Source organism: Eleutherodactylus coqui, chromosome 11, assembly GCF_035609145.1.
Source record: "Eleutherodactylus coqui strain aEleCoq1 chromosome 11, aEleCoq1.hap1, whole genome shotgun sequence".
NCBI lineage: Eukaryota > Metazoa > Chordata > Amphibia > Anura > Eleutherodactylidae > Eleutherodactylus > Eleutherodactylus coqui.
In genome coordinates, this window is record NC_089847.1 from 54,241,437 (window position 1) to 54,258,715 (window position 17,279).

General features: G+C 47.1%; 1 protein-coding gene across 5 annotated transcripts in view; it reads right to left on the bottom strand.

Moving 5' to 3' along the window:
• LOC136582858 (transmembrane protein 272-like) overlaps positions 1–17,279 on the bottom strand; it is a 66,151-nt gene that overhangs the window by 21,656 nt on the left and 27,216 nt on the right. For all 5 annotated transcript variants that reach the window (XM_066584129.1, XM_066584131.1, XM_066584130.1 and 2 more), the window contains exons 4-6: positions 3,941–4,000; positions 3,678–3,854; positions 994–1,148 (exon numbers count right to left, since the gene is read on the bottom strand). In XM_066584129.1, the coding sequence (XP_066440226.1) occupies positions 994–1,148; positions 3,678–3,854; positions 3,941–4,000 (392 nt within the window). The remainder of the gene's footprint in view (positions 1–993; positions 1,149–3,677; positions 3,855–3,940; positions 4,001–17,279) is intronic.

Sequence of the window (17,279 nt, forward strand, 5' to 3'; positions counted from 1 at the left end):
ATTACAGTGCATCCGCAGGAGTAATCCGCGCAGGCCTGATTTTTCCATGGACATGAGGCCAAAGACTCTCAACAACACTTGAAAAATGCATGAAAAAATACATATTAAAAAAAAATGCATGAATAAAAAAAAATAAATAGCATCTGTACATTTTCAAAAAAAAGGATGAAATTCATGACTTGTTTTTTAAAGCAAAAAAAAGACAAAAAAAACCTGAGTGTGAAGGAAGCCTAACAGTGCTTTCAAATGGAAACCATTTGAGTCTCTTCACTCACTGTATATAGTTCTCCTTAAGGAGAAAAGGTAGTGTTTCTGACCCTCGTCCCAGGCCTCTCACTAGCAAAGCCAGACTCCTACTATTACACTGATGAAGGGCAAAAACCCTGAAACAGCTGTCTGTACATGGAGTCTGGCTTTGTTTTTAATTCCCGGTAACAAAGCTTGTATAAAAAGTTTGCACATTTGTGCTTATGGGCATTGCATTTTTGCATGCGCCTGTGCTTGTTTTACTGTATTATTGCGAGCACATGTTGTGCGTATTTGCACGTGAAAAAAAAAAACAAAAAACACAAGCTTGCTTTCATTGATTTCAATGGGCAATTTAATTTAGCACGTGCCATGTCTGTGCGTAATACACAAGTATAGAACATGCTGCGTATCTGTTTTTGTGCGAAAGAAATCTGTGTGCAAAATACGCTCATGTAAACGAAGCATTGAAATGAACGGGTTCTATTCACTGAGTATTGCGCACGCAGTATGCTGCGCAAATGTGGTAGTGTGAAAAAGCCCTGAGGGTGCACTGATGCAGCAGTATTTGTTTGTGTTCGGTCCTTAGGGAAGCCTTTCCTGTTTGCTCAGACAGGACGGACTCCTGGTTTTGGAGTACACAGACCATTAAGAAGGCTGGGTGAAGCCATTTCTCTATTCTAGAGGTAAAGGAGTTTGTGGTTTTAATCTGTAAAAAATCCTTATTAAATCACAGCGACTACTTACCAGGAGACCAGCACAGCACGTCAGTAAGCAGATAACCGCAACTGCGAAGGCTATAAAGATATACTCGAAGATCAGGATTCCAAATGCAAATTTGTAAACCAGATCATTACAGCGTCGTGGATTTTCTTGGTAGACTCTAAACACCCAGACACTACCTGGAGACAAAAAAAGGCAAAACAAAAATCAATTCATGGAAAAAACACACATTTAATGTCCATTTATGAATTCCTAAAAAAACCTGACAACCATATAGAACCTTTAAAGCTGTACACTGATGTGCAAAAGTCACGGGATAGCCATATATAAATTGATTGTGAAGTGGCATTACCTCAGGTGATGGCTCAGGAATGCCCACACCTGTATACCGCATTTTTCTCACTATGAGGCCTTAGTCAGACGGGTGTTTTTTTTGCGCGATTTGCGCATGCGCATGCGTCCGGCGATTTTTTAAAACCATTGCTTTGCAATGGTATCGGACACATGAGCGCTTTTTATGCGCTCGTCCGATAAATTATAGAACAGAAATCGCAGATCGCACCTATCTGCGATCTGCGATTCCTGTTCTCTTCTCTATATGCGCTCAATGGGGCCGGCGGCAGCAGCGCCGACCCCATTGAGAACATATAGAAGACAAATCATTCTTCTCTGCCACAGCTGTAACAGCTGTGGCAGAGAAGAACGATGTTTGCTCTGAGCTGAGCCAATCAGGGGACAGGTCTGACTCACACCCCCTTCACACCCACTGCAGGCCGGCCGCACGGAACTCCGGCTGCCGGGAGCAGGTGAGTATAGATATATTTTTTATTTTTACACTTTTCTGGATGAATTGCAGGGAAGGGCTTATATATTTAAGCCCTTCCCGACAATTCATCCCACACTCGCCCGCAGCGCATTGCTTTCAATGGAGTCGGCTGTATTGCCGGCTCCATTGAATGCAATGCGCTGGACAGCTCCAGCCCGTTTCTAATGAAACGCGGCTAGGAGCAGATTTTCGGGCGATTTTCGGGCGCCGGTCACGCGATTTGCGGATGCGCATCCGTCATGCGATCCGCAAATCGCGCGAAAAAACGCCCGTCTGACTAAGGCCAGAGGGCTGTTTCACATAAGTGTCATTTTAACGCTAAAACAGCACGGCTATCTGAGTGTTAAATCGGCTGAACAGATAGCAGCTGCGAGCACGTCGCGGCTGGAATTAGCGAGTGTGCCACACCCTTTGCTGGATGGCTCCCATAGGAGTATATGGGAGCCGTCGACACTGAGCCGTCAAAATATAGAATATGCCCTATCTTTTGATGAAGAGAAATCTCAGTGTCAAAAAAATCTTTTGACACACTATTTTTTCAGCGTGTCCAAAAAATCGTTCATCTGTAAGAACCCAAAGGAAACCATGGGTTCTTTTAAGAGAGATTTTCTCATGCACCTACTCAAAACGACACTCGCGTGAAAGAGCCCTAAGGCCACTTTCAAATGGCCGTGCAAATCGCACGAATATGAACCTATTGTCCAAAATTGTGCGTTCCTTGGAATGCATCATCCATTGTTTTCAATGGGACAGGAAAACACATTGCATGGAGTGTGATGTGCATGCAAGTGTGAAGCGAGGTTTCCCATTAAATATGTCAGCGGCACATGTCCACTCTGTGAAACATTTATTTTGGTTTGAAATATTTTTTTCTTACTTTTTTCCAACTAAGACTTAGGTGGGTCTTATGGTCCAGTGCGTCGTATACTCCAAAAAATATGGCAATTCGTGAGGGGTTATCTTCTGAGCGAGGTGGTTGACAATGGCAGCCAATGGCATCTGGCTAGAATTGTCTGTGTAAAGGGACAAGCTGCTCTGGCAGAAATAACATCAGCATTCAATGAAGGAGGATTCACATGCATATCCTGAAGGCCAGTGCAGTGTTCTTTAGCTTCCATGGGATATAGGAGCAGAAGAGCCACCACAGCATCTCTCTCAACATCATGTCATCTGCCAGAGCACCTTACCTGGGCTTGTGAGGTTATTAACTGGCCCTAGAGGACTGGCAACATGTGGCATGGTCTGATGAGTCACAGTACCAATTGTTTGAGGCTGATGGTAAGGGTTGTGTGTGGCGCAGACCCCATGAAGCCATGGTCTCTAGTTATCAGCAAGGCACTGTGAGGGCTAGTGGTGGTTCCATACTGGGGTGGGATGTGTTCTCATTGTATGGGCTGGGTCCCCTGGTCTGCCTAAACAAGTCATTGACTGATGCCTGCTATGTTTTACTGCTTGGTGACCAAGTTCATAAAAGGATGCAAATAATGTACCCCCACAATGATGGGATATTCCAGCAGAATAATGCACCATGCCACCGGACCCAATTTGCCAGAATTGGTTTAAACCGCATTCTGCAGGGTTCCTACGGATCCTGCATGTTTGCGGGAAATGAGCCCAATCAAGCATTTATGGAAAGTGGTGGCAAGGTCCATTTGCACCCAAGATCCTGCACCTCCAAATACCATGGAGCTGTGGGTGGTTAGTTGACGGAAGTGCCCAATAACCCTCCAGATTCTACTTGTGGAATCAATACCATGTTGAGTTGCTGTACTTATATAGCCGGTCATCTCGTGCCACACATCTCAGATATGTTGTGTTAAAAAGAAAAGTAAGGAAGGGCACATTGTTATGCTGTACAGTCACTATTTAGTAAAGGAGCTACCTGCAATAAACCAGCAAAAGGAGAAAATGCCCAGAATACTCTCAATGGAATATGCCACCTTTTCAGCAACCATCTTCAGTGGGATAAGTGCAAAAGCCAGTAAGTGAAACACCCCAGCCACTATCAGGTAGATTGGGATTTTTGGCTCCACTGGACAGTTGTCAACATGCACTGATCCTGTAGAACAAAAAAAAATAAAATCATGATCATTGTGTTTCATATTTAGAACCAATTAGCTAGTGATACTGTTCTGTTCATCTTACCTATAATAACCATGGCAATGCTGAGCACGGTCCACAGCAACACGCTAAATACCTGCGACCCTAAAATAAAGAATATCAATGTAACAGGAGAGTTCAGCAGTTTGCCTAAAGGGCTCGTTCACACGAGCATATGTGTGCAGTATATTACTTCTATATTATATAGTGAATAGAACCCATTGATTTCAATGGATTCGTTCAAATTTGTTGTTTTTTTTCATGCAATGTTCAGACGTGTGAAAAATAAAAGGAACGCAGCATGTTCTATTTTGGTCCTTACTATGCACTGCAATAGGCCACTGAAATGAATGGGACTGCGCAAATATGCAGTGAGTACACAGGAAACCTGTACATTTAATGCTTATTTCACAGCAAATCAATGGGCCTTTCTGTGTATGTTTTTTGCATGCATAATACGCAGCGTATTTACACAACTGAAACCCGCATAAGCCCATGTGACTGAGACCGAATACTAATTTTGCAGGGAAAATTTTCCCTTAGAAGTCTCCAAGGCAGATCTGGAACAAAATGGACAGAACAGCGCAACATACTTCCCAATTGTATCCAGGAAAGTGCAGCAAGGCGGGAAGGTGACAGGATGCATGCAGTTATAGTCAATGGGGTCTGTCTGGCACAGTTTCTTTCCATCATATAACAAATTTGGCATTCCATTTTCTGGGTCTCATGATGGACGCTGGTGTGAACCTAGTCTTAAATACGTCAAAAAGAAGAACTACAGGCTCAGTTGTAGCTAGGTTTTCAGTGACCCAGACAATAAGTTAACTTTTTTGTCCCAGCCCTGTATCTAATTGCCCTAGCCAAGGCAGAGTTGGCACTCTCCCAGCACCTGGGGCACATGACCCACCACCAAGGTGACAAATATGCCACTTTCCCATAATAAAATACCGTCTAAAGTTTCAGCTGTTCCCATACACTACTGACTTATGAAAATACATATACTATATAATTTATACATGCATTTACACGGTATAGTACAGGGAACTGCAGCACAGCCTCATTCAAGTAAATTATCTATATTACATTACCTGTACAGGTAGCCCCACTTCCAAAAAAAAGGGATGCTCAAGAACGTTCCAATTACCACACCATCGTCCTCACACTTCACACGAGCAAAATTCTTTTAAAGATCATACAAAATCTCATTGTAACAATTGTTGAATGGGAACTGCCGGACATTCAAGCTGGCTTCGGCAAAGGATGTGGCACTAGAGACCAAATCGCGAACCTGAGCTAGATCATGGAGAAGACCCAAGAGCATCAAAAGGACGTTAACGAGTGTTTCATCAACTACAGCAAAGCATTCGCTTGTGTTGAACATGACAAGCTTTGGAAGTGTCTGAAGCAAATGGGCGTCCCAGAACATATTGGACATCCTTTAAGGCCGCTTTACAACAACCAAGAAGCAGCAGTCAGGACAGCTTATAAAAACACGGATTGGTTTCGGAATTGAGAAAGGCGTACGACAAGGCTGCATTAAATCACCACGGCACCAATCTGTACGCAGAAATGATCATGAAGCAATACAATTTGGATGAATTAGAAATCTGAGTAAAAAAAAAAAAAAAAAATCGGTGGCAGAAACGTCAACAATAGAGATGAGCGAGCACGCTCAGTAAGGTCAGTTACTAGAGCGATTCTCGCTAATCTCGAGTGACTGCCTTCTCCTCAGAGCATGCTCGGAGGGGTGGCGGGGGAGAGAGAGAGAAGGCAGTTACTCGAGATGAGCGAGAATCGCTCGAGTAACTGACCTTACTGAGCGTGCTCGCTCATCTCTAGTCAACAACCTTCGATATGCAGATGACACCATTCTGCTTTCGGAAAGTGAAAGGGACCTGGAATACCTTATCCGACGAGTGCAAAAGGAAAGCAAGCGCATGGGACTGTACCTTAACAGCAAGAGAACGAAAGCCATAACCATGGTCGGCAACGGTACAGTGAACATAAAAATTAACAATGAAGAAGTCGAGACGGTCCAAGATTTCATCTTCCTTGGATCAAAAAAATCGATTGCAATGGGCAATCTGGACCTGAGATCAAGAGACGGATAACACTTTGTAGGAAGCCAATGCAAGGAATGGAAAATGGAAAGCAAGGATTTTTAGCATTGCAATGAAAACCAGACTGGTCAATGCAATCGTCTTTCCCATAACGGCGTATGGTTGTGAAAGTTGGACGCTCAGAAAAACAGACAGAAGGAAAATTGATGCGTTTGAACTATGGTGCTGGAGGAGGATGCTATGGATACCTTGGACTGCCATGACAACAAACATGGCTGTGTTAGATTGCGTCAAACCGAAAATATCACTAGAGGGAAAAATCATCAAACAGCGGCTCTCTTTTTTTGCATATGTGATGCCCGCTAACTCACTGGAAACAGTACTGATGCTTTGCAAGGTCAGTGGAAAGAGAAGATCAGGACGACAAAGAACAAGATGGCTAGATACAATCAAGGCCACCACAAACATGTCAATCACCGAAGTGAAAGAAGTGGTGAAAGACAGAAATGGGAGGAGAACATTGATCCATAGAGTGACCGAAGGTCGGATGCGACAGAACGGATAATCCTCATCACAGGTAGTCCGCTTCCACCGCTCAGGGGTGGTATGCAGGTTGATCAAAATCAGGTTTATACAGTATTGAGAATGTGGGCATGGATACGGATCACTTGTCTTCCAACACTATTCGTTGATCTGTATCCTTCTACAGCTTCCTATTAAAAAAAAATGCAGTTATTCATATGTGCAAACCAAAGATTTCCCATCTGTCAGCCAAACTCCACTGGTTACAGTCATTGTAGTTTCAACCCCAGTGGCTTGCAGATATAGATGAGCATTGCAGCACCGGATTCACGAATGTACAAAGCCCTCTGCAAATATGTACCAGCAGCAGTATAGGCGTCATTACAAAGCATCTGGGCCGTCTCCTATGCTTTCTAATAGCGGTGGGTTCATAACACAGCTCTGCCGCCAGGAACCGGAGAATGACAGCAGCAAACACATAACCTCTTCCCTCTGCAAAAGGTTGCAAACAATAGTCTGCTCCATCATTCAGGAGTTTTATTAGTCTTCTGTGCTGACTGCTAGCTAAGAATATTTTGTATTTAATGTTAAAATGTATAGTACAACTAAAATAATTTTAAAAAAATGCCAAATATTCTAGAAAAATATATTTTCCATAACTATTGTACTTGAAAAAAATTCCCCCCTCTTACAGAATTGTCCTTTTAAATACAAATAAGGAGCAGGAAACAAGCCTCAGGTATAAGAACTAGAAGCTCAAGCGCTTCTAACACAGTAAAGAAGAATGCTATCAAAAAGATTTATTTTGCGTGTACAATAGGGCTCTGTTTATAAAATGTTTTACTCTATGTTGGAAGTATATATTTTTTAAGGGGAAAAAGAGTATCAATTTATACTGCAGTGTCTCCATATTGTTTTGTGGGACCAGTGTATATCAAAAAGTGTCATACTATGCTGTTATTGTATGGGGAAAAGGGGATCTGTGTGACTTAACCCCTTGAGTGGTGGGTTTCCTACTACCCTGTCGTGCCCACCAGGGCAGGTTTTTTAAAATGGTCTAATCATTGAATTTCAACTAGTTTTGCAGTTGCGTCTCAAGAGCCATAACTTTTTCATTTTTCCATTGACATGGCCATATAAGGGCTTGTTTTTTGCGGGACAAGTTGTGATTTTTTAAACAGGGGTGAGGAAAAAAAGAAATGGGGAAAAAAGAAAAAAAGGGGCCATGTCATTAAGGGGTTAAATAATGTATTAACTTCCTTCTCTGGGTCATTACGACGCACGGATACCACATGTGTGATTAAATTTTTGATTTTTTACAAAGTAAAGGGAGACAAGTGTTTTTATAATTTTTTAACTTTTTTTTTTTTTTTAACTTTTTTTTTTTGTCCCTTTAGGGGACTTCCACAGGGACCCATCAGGACCCCCTGATCACATTCTGGGGGTCCGATGGTGACAGCCCTTTACATGCTGCAGTGACAGCCCTTTACATGCTGCAGTCACATAGACTGCAGCATGTAAAGGGTTAACACAGCAGAGATCAGAGGTTTTCTCTGATCTCTGCTGTAAGAGCTGGTACCTAGCTGTCCTTTGATAGCCAAGCACCAAGCTCTCCCTGTCACAGAGATCATCGGCTTGCTTCTGACAAGCCGATGGTCTCTATGGCAACCTGTAAACAAAGCAGGACATTGCCGACATGTCGGCAATATCTTCTGCTGGTTTTTCAAAGCCCTTGCTTTGTTCTTTGTGGGACTGTGCAGGCAGAGCACACTGTCACAGCTTGTGGCATTGTGCTCTGCAGCTCCCATAGTGATACATACCGGGCTATGTCACTATGAGCAGTGGAGCTCGTCCCGGAAAATTTCCGGGCGTGCCACTCAAGGGGTTAATGTATGTTCTCTTGCTCAGTACTGACATCTAGTGTCACAGAAGCAGCATTAAAGGGAACCTGTCATGGCCCCACAGCACCATATTCAAAGATACGTTGCTGTTAGGGGACGTGATAGAGAGCTGAGCGATTTACATTATTTTATACACTCCAGCTCCCGCAATCCAGCGGTGTCCCCCCTCTGAAATCAGTGTGCGGTATGAAAATCTGAGTCTTTTCAGAGTCCCATGCATATGCACTCCCATAGGTCAGGAATAAACAATAATTAGTTAATTAGTAGAGATGAGCGAACGCGTTCGTCCGAGCTTGATATTCGCGCGAATATTAGGGTGTTCGGGATGTTCGTTATTCGTAACGAACACCATGCGGTGTTCTGGTTACTTTCACTTCCTTCCCTGAGACGTTAGCGCGCTTTTCTGGCCAATTGAAAGACAGGGAAGGCATTACAACTTCCCCCTGTGACGTTCAAGCCCTATAACACCCCCCTGCTGTGAGTGGCTGGGGAGATCAGGTGTCACCCGAACATAAAAGTCGGCCCCTCCCGCGGTTCGCCTCAGATGCGGTGTGAGTTAGATGAGGGACAGTGCTGTTTGTACCGGAGCTGCTGTAGGGAAAGAATTGGTAGTTAGTGTAGGCTTCAAGACCCCCCAAAGGTCCTTATTAGGGCCACTGATAGCTGTGTGTTGGCTGCTGTTAGCAGTGGCAAATTTTTTTTTTCTCAAAATCACCTCTGCAGACCGTTGCACCTGGCATTAGGGACAGAAGTGCTGCATAGGCAGGGAGAGTGTTAGGAGTGAGTGTAGCCTTCAAGAACCTCAACGGTCCTTTCTAGGGCCATATTTATCCGTGTGCAGTACTGTCCAGGCTGCTGTTAGCTGTGCTGCATTTTTTTTTGCTTCTCAAAATCGCCTCTGCAGACCATTGCACCCTCCATTGATACTGCAGGGAAAGAATTGTATAGGCAGGGCCACAACACAGTTATTATTCATAGAATATACTCAGTGCTGCCTTTTGGTGGAAAAAAACTGAAAACAAATCTATTTGTCCAGCCTCTGTCCGTCCTTACGGGCGGTGGACACGTGTGAGCTGCTTGAACAACAGTGCTAAATCAGACGCACCCAGCTACGCTTTACTGCTGGCTTCGCCATTTGCTTTCCTTAATTGGGAAAAAAATACCTGCTCTCCAAGAGTTATAATAACTCTGCTACCCTCACGTTCTGTGACACATAAGCAGGGACACAGCACAGTTATTAAACTTCTCATGTTCATTGAATATACGCAGTGCTGCCTTTTGGTGGAAAAAAACTGAAAACAAATCTATTTGTCCAGCCTCTGTCCGTCCTAAGGGCGGTGGACACGTGTGAGCTGCTTGAACAACATTGCTAAATCAGACGCACCCAGCTACGCTTTACTGCTGGCTTCGCCATTTGCTTTCCTTAATTGGGAAAAAAATACCTGCTCTCCAAGAGTTATAATAACTCTGCTACCCTCACGTTCTGTGACACATAAGCAGGGACACAGCACAGTTATTAAACTTCTCATGTTCATTGAATATACGCAGTGCTGCCTTTTGGTGGAAAAAAACTGAAAACAAATCTATTTGTCCAGCCTCTGTCCGTCCTTACGGGCGGTGGACACGTGTGAGCTGCTTGAACAACATTGCTAAATCAGACGCACCCAGCTACGCTTTACTGCTGGCTTCGCCATTTGCTTTCCTTAATTGGGAAAAAAATACCTGCTCTCCAAGAGTTATAATAACTCTGCTACCCTCACATTCTGTGACACATAAGCAGGGACACAGCACAGTTATTAAACTTCTCATGTTCATTGAATATACGCAGTGCTGCCTTTTGGTGGAAAAAAACTGAAAACAAATCTATTTGTCCAGCCTCTGTCCGTCCTAAGGGCGGTGGACACGTGTGAGCTGCTTGAACAACATTGCTAAATCAGACGCACCCAGCTACGCTTTACTGCTGGCTTCGCCATTTGCTTTCCTTAATTGGGAAAAAAATACCTGCTCTCCAAGAGTTATAATAACTCTGCTACCCTCACGTTCTGTGACACATAAGCAGGGACACAGCACAGTTATTAAACTTAGATAATTCATTCACTAGAGGCAGTGGGGCCTTTCGTTTTCCAAAAAGGGCAAAAATTATATTTGGCCTGCAGTCTTGCGCCAATTTATTTCCTGCCTGTGAAATCAAATCACTGGTAATACAGCATGCTGAGGGGTAGGGGTAGGCCTAGAGGACGTGGACGCGGCCGAGGACGCGGAGGGCCAAGTCAGGGTGTGGGCACAGCCCGAGCTCCTGATCCCGGTGTGTCGCAGCCGACTGCTGCGCGATTAGGAGAGAGGCACGTTTCTGGCGTCCCCACATTCATCGCCCAATTAATGGGTCCACGCGGGAGACGGTTATTAGAAAATGAGCAGTGTGAGCAGGTCCTGTCCTGGATGGCAGAAAGTGCTTCGAGCAACCTATCGTCAACACGCAGTTCTGCGCCGTCCACTGCTGCAAATCCGAATCCTCTGTCTGCTGCTCCTCCTTCCTCCCAGCCTCCTCACTCCACTACAATGACACCTGCTCAGGAGCGGGAACACTCCCAGGAACTGTTCTCGGGCCCCTGCTTAGATTGGGCAGCAGCGGTTCCTCTCCCACCAGAGGAGTTTATCGTCACTGATGCCCAACCATTCGAAAGTTCCCGGGGTCCGAGGGAAGAGGCTGGGGACTTCCGCCAACTGTCTCAACAACTTTCTGTGGGTGAGGAGGACGATGACGATCAGACACAGTTGTCTTGCAGTGAGGTAGTAGTAAGGGCAGTAAGTCCAAGGGAGCAGCGCACAGAGGATTCGGAGGAAGAGCAGCAGGACGATGAGGTGACTGACCCCACCTGGTGTGCAACGCTTACTCAGGAGGACAGGTCTTCAGAGGGGGAGTCAAGGGCATCAGCAGGGCAGGTTGCAAGAGGCAGTGCGGTGGCCAGGGCCAGGGGTAGAGGCAGGGCCAGACCGAATAATCCACCAAGTGTTTCCCAAAGCGCCCCCTCGCGCCATGCCACCCTGCAGAGGCCGAGGTGCTCTAAGGTCTGGCAGTTTTTCACAGAGACGCCTGACGACCGACGAACAGTGGTGTGCAACCTTTGTTGCGCAAAGCTCATCCGGGGAGCCAACACCAACAGCCTCACCACCACCACCATGCGCAGACATATGATGGCCAAGCACCCCACAAGGTGGGACGAACGCCGTTCACCGCCTCCGGTTTGCACCCCTGCCTCTCCCCCTGTGCCCCAACCTGCCACTGAGATGCAACCCCCCTCTCAGGACAAAGGCACTACCGCCTCATGGCCTGCACCCACACCCTCATCTCCGCTGTCCTCGGCCCCATCCAGCAGTGTAGTTCAGCGCACCGTTCAGCCGTCGCTTGCGCAAGTGTTCGAGCGCAAGCGCAAGTACGCCGCCACGCACCCGCACGCTCAAACGTTAACCGTCCGCATAGCAAAATTCATCAGCCTTGAGATGCTGCCGTATAGGGTTGTGGAAACTGAGTCCTTCAAAAGTATCATGGAGGCGGCGGCCCCGCGCTACTCAGTTCCCAGTCGCCACTACTTTTCCCGATGTGCCGTCCCAGCCCTGCACGACCACGTCTCCCGCAACATTGTGCGCGCCCTCACCAACGCGGTTACTGCCACGGTCCACTTAACTACGGACACGTGGACAAGCACAGGCGGGCAGGGCCACTACATCTCCCTGACGGCACATTGGGTGAATTTAGTGGAGGCTGGGACAGAGTCAGAGCCTGGGACCGCTCACGTCCTACCCACCCCCAGAATTGCGGGCCCCAGCTCGGTGCTGGTATCTGCGGAGGTGTATGCTTCCTCCACTAAAGCACCCTCCTCCTCCTCCTCCTCCTCCTCTGTCTCGCAATCAAGATGTGTTAGCAGCAGCATGTCGCCAGCAGTCGGTGTCGCGCGGTGTGGCAGCACAGCGGTGGGCAAGCGTCAGCAGGCCGTGCTGAAACTACTCAGCTTAGGCGATAAGAGGCACACGGCCCACGAACTGCTGCAGGGTCTGACACAGCAGACCGACCGCTGGCTTGCGCCGCTGAGCCTCCAACCGGGCATGGTCGTGTGTGACAACGGCCGTAACCTGGTGGCGGCTCTGCAGCTTGGCAGCCTCACGCACGTGCCATGCCTGGCCCACGTCTTTAATTTGGTGGTTCAGCGGTTTCTGAAAAGCTACCCACGCTTGTCAGACCTGCTCGTAAAGGCGCGCCGGCTCTGTGCACATTTCCGCAAGTCCCACACGGACGCTGCCACCCTGCGCACCCTGCAACATCACTTTAAGCTGCCAGTGCACCGACTGCTGTGCGACGTGCCCACACGGTGGAACTCTACGCTCCACATGTTGGCCAGGCTCTATGAACAACGTAGAGCTATAGTCGAATACCAACTCCAACATGGGCGGCGCAGTGGGAGTCAGCCTCCTCAATTCCTTTCAGAAGAGTGGGCCTGGTTGGCAGACATCTGCCATGTCCTTGGTAATTTTGAGGAGTCTACCCAGGTGGTGAGCGGCGATGCTACAATCATTAGCGTCACCATTCCTCTGCTATGCATCTTGAGAAATTCCCTGCAAACCATAAAGGCAGCTGCTTTGCGCTCGGAAACGGGGGCGGGGGAAGACAGTATGCCGCTGGATAGTCAGGGCACCCTCCTGTCTATTTCTCAGCGCGTACAGGAGGAGGAGGAGGAGCATGAGGAGGATGAGGAGGAGGGGGAAGAGACAGCTTGGGCCGCTGCTGACGGTACACCGGCTGATTGCCTGTCATCCTTTCAGCGTGTATGGCCTGAGGAGGAGGAGGAGGAGGAGGATCCTGAAAGTGATCTTCCTAGTGAAGACAGCCATGTGTTGCGTACAGGTACCCTGGCACACATGGCTGACTTCATGTTAGGATGCCTTTCTCGTGACCCTCGCGTTGCACGCATTCTGGCCACTACGGATTACTGGGTGTACACACTGCTCGATCCACGGTATAAGGAGAACCTGCCCACTCTGATTCCCAAAGAGGAAAGGGGTTCGAGAGTGTTGCTATACCACAGGACCCTTGCGGACAAGCTGATGGTAAAATTCCCAGCCGACAGCGCTAGTGGCAGAAGGCGCAGTACCGAGGGCAAGGTAGCAGGGGATGTGCGTAGATCAGGCAGCATGTACATCCCAGGCAGTGCAACAGTCTTTAAGGGCCTGGCCAGCTTTATGGCTCCCCACCAAGACTGTGTCACCGCTCCCCAGTCACGGCTGAGTCGGCGGGAGCACTGTAAAAGGATGGTGAGGGAGTACGTAGCGGATCGCACGACCATCCTTGGTGACGCCTCTGCCCCCTACAACTACTGGGTGTCGAAGCTGGACATGTGGCCTGAACTAGCGCTGTATGCCCTGGAGGTGCTTGCTTGTCCTGCGGCTAGCGTCTTGTCGGAGAGGGTGTTTAGTGCGGCTGGGGGAATCATCACAGATAAGCGTAGCCGCTTGTCAACCGACAGTGCCGACAGGCTAACACTCATCAAGATGAACAAAGGCTGGATTTCCCCAGACTTCTGTTCTCCACCAGCGGACAGCAGCGATACGTAAGCAATACGTAGGCTGCACCCGCGGATGGAAGCTACGTTCTCTCTCACCATCCAAAACGGGGACATTTCTGCTTCATCAATCTGTGTCTAATATTCCTCCTCCTCCTCCTCCTGCTCCTCCTCCTGAAACCTCACGTAATCACGCTGAACGGGCAATTTTTCTTAGGGCCACAAGGCTCACTCAAATAATTTTTCAGAACAATTTTTATAAGTTTCAATGCGCTTAAAAGCATTGGAACTTTAACTTGAACCAATTTTTCGTTACACTGGGCTGCCTCCAGGCCTAGTTACCACTTAAGCCACATTAACCAAAGCGATTAATGGGTTTCACCTGCCCTCTTGGCTGGCCATGGCCAATTTTTGGGATGTACATTAGTACTGTTGATACAGCAATTTTTGTGGGCCCTCGCCTACAGTGTAATCAAATTAATTTTTAGGCCACCTGCATTACAGCTGACGTTACCTCAGCTGTGTTGGGCAATGCAATGGGATATTTTTATGAACCGCCGGTGGGTTCCAGGGAGCCACCCATGCTGTAGGTGCACACTGAGTTTTTAATACATCTGTACACTTCTAAAGAACCCGTCTGACTGGGGCATGCAGTGTGGGCCGAAGCCCACCTGTATTACACACGACATTACTACCTCAGCTGTGTTGGGCAATGCAATGGGATATTTCTATGTACCGCCGGTGGCTTCCTGGCACCCACCCAGGCAGTGGGTCCACAGGGAGTTTAACCTACATGTGTCCACTTGTAAAGAACCCCAGTCTGACTGGGGCATGCAGTGTGGGCCGAAACCCACCTGCATTAGCCCTTTCCAGTCCACTGTGTGACCTGTGAAGACATTAGGGTTTAAGGCTGTACAGCTCCGTTGTTGGTAGACGTCCGTCGGGGTTCTCTTACTGTATATTGCCAGCCTCTCTGCTGTCGGAGCCTATCCTACGTGTCAGCTCATGCAGTACTGGCTTTAGCCAGCATATAGCGCCGTTGTATAACAGCAGAAAAAGAGTAAGCCCCCTAGGAAAACCATATACAAATTGGATTGGAAAGGGTTAAGCACAACATTACTACCTCAGCTGTGTTGGGCAATGCAATGGGATATTTCTATGTACCGCCGGTGGCTTCCTGGCACCCACCCATGCTGTAGGTGCACACGGAGTTTTTACTACATCTGTACACTTATAAAGAACCCCAGTCAGACTGGGGCATGCAGTGTGGGCCGAAGCCCACCTGCATTAAGCACGACATTACTACCTCAGCTGTGTTGGGCAATGCAATGGGATATTTCTGTGTACCGCCGGTGGGTCCCAGGGAGCCACCCATGCTGTGGGTCGACAGGGACTTCACAATAGGGAGTTGTACCTGCCTGTGTCTATGAATTAAAAAGCCCGGTCTGACTGGGGCATGCAGACACCTTGACAGAATGAATAGTGTGTGGCACATAGGTTCCCCATTGCTATGCCCACGTGTGCAGCTCCTGATGGCGGTGGCACAGGATTCTATTTCTCATTGCTTCTGTACAGCATTGTGGGCTATCGCCCCGCCACTTTTAAAGAGGGTCGCTGCCTAGCCGTGCCAACCTCTGCAGTGTGTGCCTGCGGTCCCTCGTCATGGCAGACGCAATTCTAAATAGACATGAGCGTGGTGTGGCATGAGGGCAGCTGAAGGCTGCCCAGGGACACTTTGGTGTGCGCTGTGGGGGGGGAGGGGGGGCGGTTGGGCAGCATGTAACCCAGGAGAAGTGTCAGTGGAGTGTCATGCAGGCAGTGATTGTGCTTTGTTGGAGGTAGTGTGGTGCTTAGCAAAGGTATGCCATGCTAATGAGGGCTTTTCAGAAGTAAAAGTTGTTGGGAGGGGGGGGGCCCACTCTTGCCGGTATTGTGGCTTAATAGTGGCACCTGTGAACTTGAGATGCAGCCCAACACGTAGCCCCTCGCCTGCCCTATCCGTCACTGTGTCATTCCCATCACTTTCCTGAATTGCCCAGATTTTCACACATGAAAACCTTAGCGAGCATCGGCGAAATACAAAAATGTTCTGGTCGCCCATTGACTTCAATGGGGTTCGTTGTTCGAAACGAACCCTCGAGCATCACGGGAAGTTCGTTCCGAATAACGAACACCCGAACATTTTGGTGTTCGCTCATCTCTATTAATTAGTAAAAATAATGTTCGAATTAAAAAAAAAAAAAAAAAAGGAACCTTTCACACAGGAAAGAATAGGCCGCATGACAAACCACAAGCTGCGGTAGATTCTGCAGGTTACATGCAGATTTTGATGCAGCATTGAAAATGGCTTAAAATCAGCCTGCAATTCTGCAACAAAATCCGCAGTTAGGTCTGAAATTTTAGTGTGGAATTCCACAGCTGTAGATTTGGCTGCATCTTGTAGCATATTGCCATCCCGTGTGAAAAGTCCCAAATAGGGAGTATATGAATAATCGCAAAGACACTTGTCTTGTAACTCCAAAATAACTATCAGGAACCACGTCATTTTCACATAGGTCTGTCAAGCATCAGATATGTTCATCTGTCTTGTCATTAAATAATTGCTTATCAAAAAAATATACATTTTTATTTATCCTGATAAAATGCCATTCTCTCAGAGTTTGGTGGGTGTATTCTTATCTATGGCTGGGATTTCCCAATTGTTTATTTTGAAAGTAGATGATATGTGTCCAACAAAGTATCGAGCAGGGGTTTCTCAGCAACATCTCGGAATTCCAGAAACCAGAGCTCCCCGATATCACTTAATTTTGCACCAGTAGTCTTAAATATTATTTCAAGTAAAAACGCACAAGATTAGCGCATTGTGAGATGCACAAATATGAAACTCCTTCTCATAAACATGAGCGTTTTTTTTTAATTTTTTTTACCTGCATCGCATTTTGGTGCTGGGAAAAAAAAAGTGGAATGTCAATGGGGCTGGAAAAACATTGCACCGCGTGCGGGGGACACGCGAGTGTGAGTTTTCCTATTGAAAACAATGAAAAACACTTGCCGATCCTCCAGCAGGGCTTGATGGGACGTGTTTTTGACACAAAAATGCCTCGCATCCGAGGGGACATCGCACGTTCCTGTGTGCGATATTGGGCAGAGTTTCACGGCCTGATATTGCGATCGCCTGTGTGAAATTAGCCTTAATCAGAATGACAAAATACAAGTATTGATAAAATTAAGAAACAAATCACTTTGCCATATCCCTCTTTTGAATCTTAATTTCACTTTTTAGTGAAGTGCAGTCATTCTTCCAGCTGCTGTTACTCTCCAGGGAGTGAGAGCAGGTCTTACGACC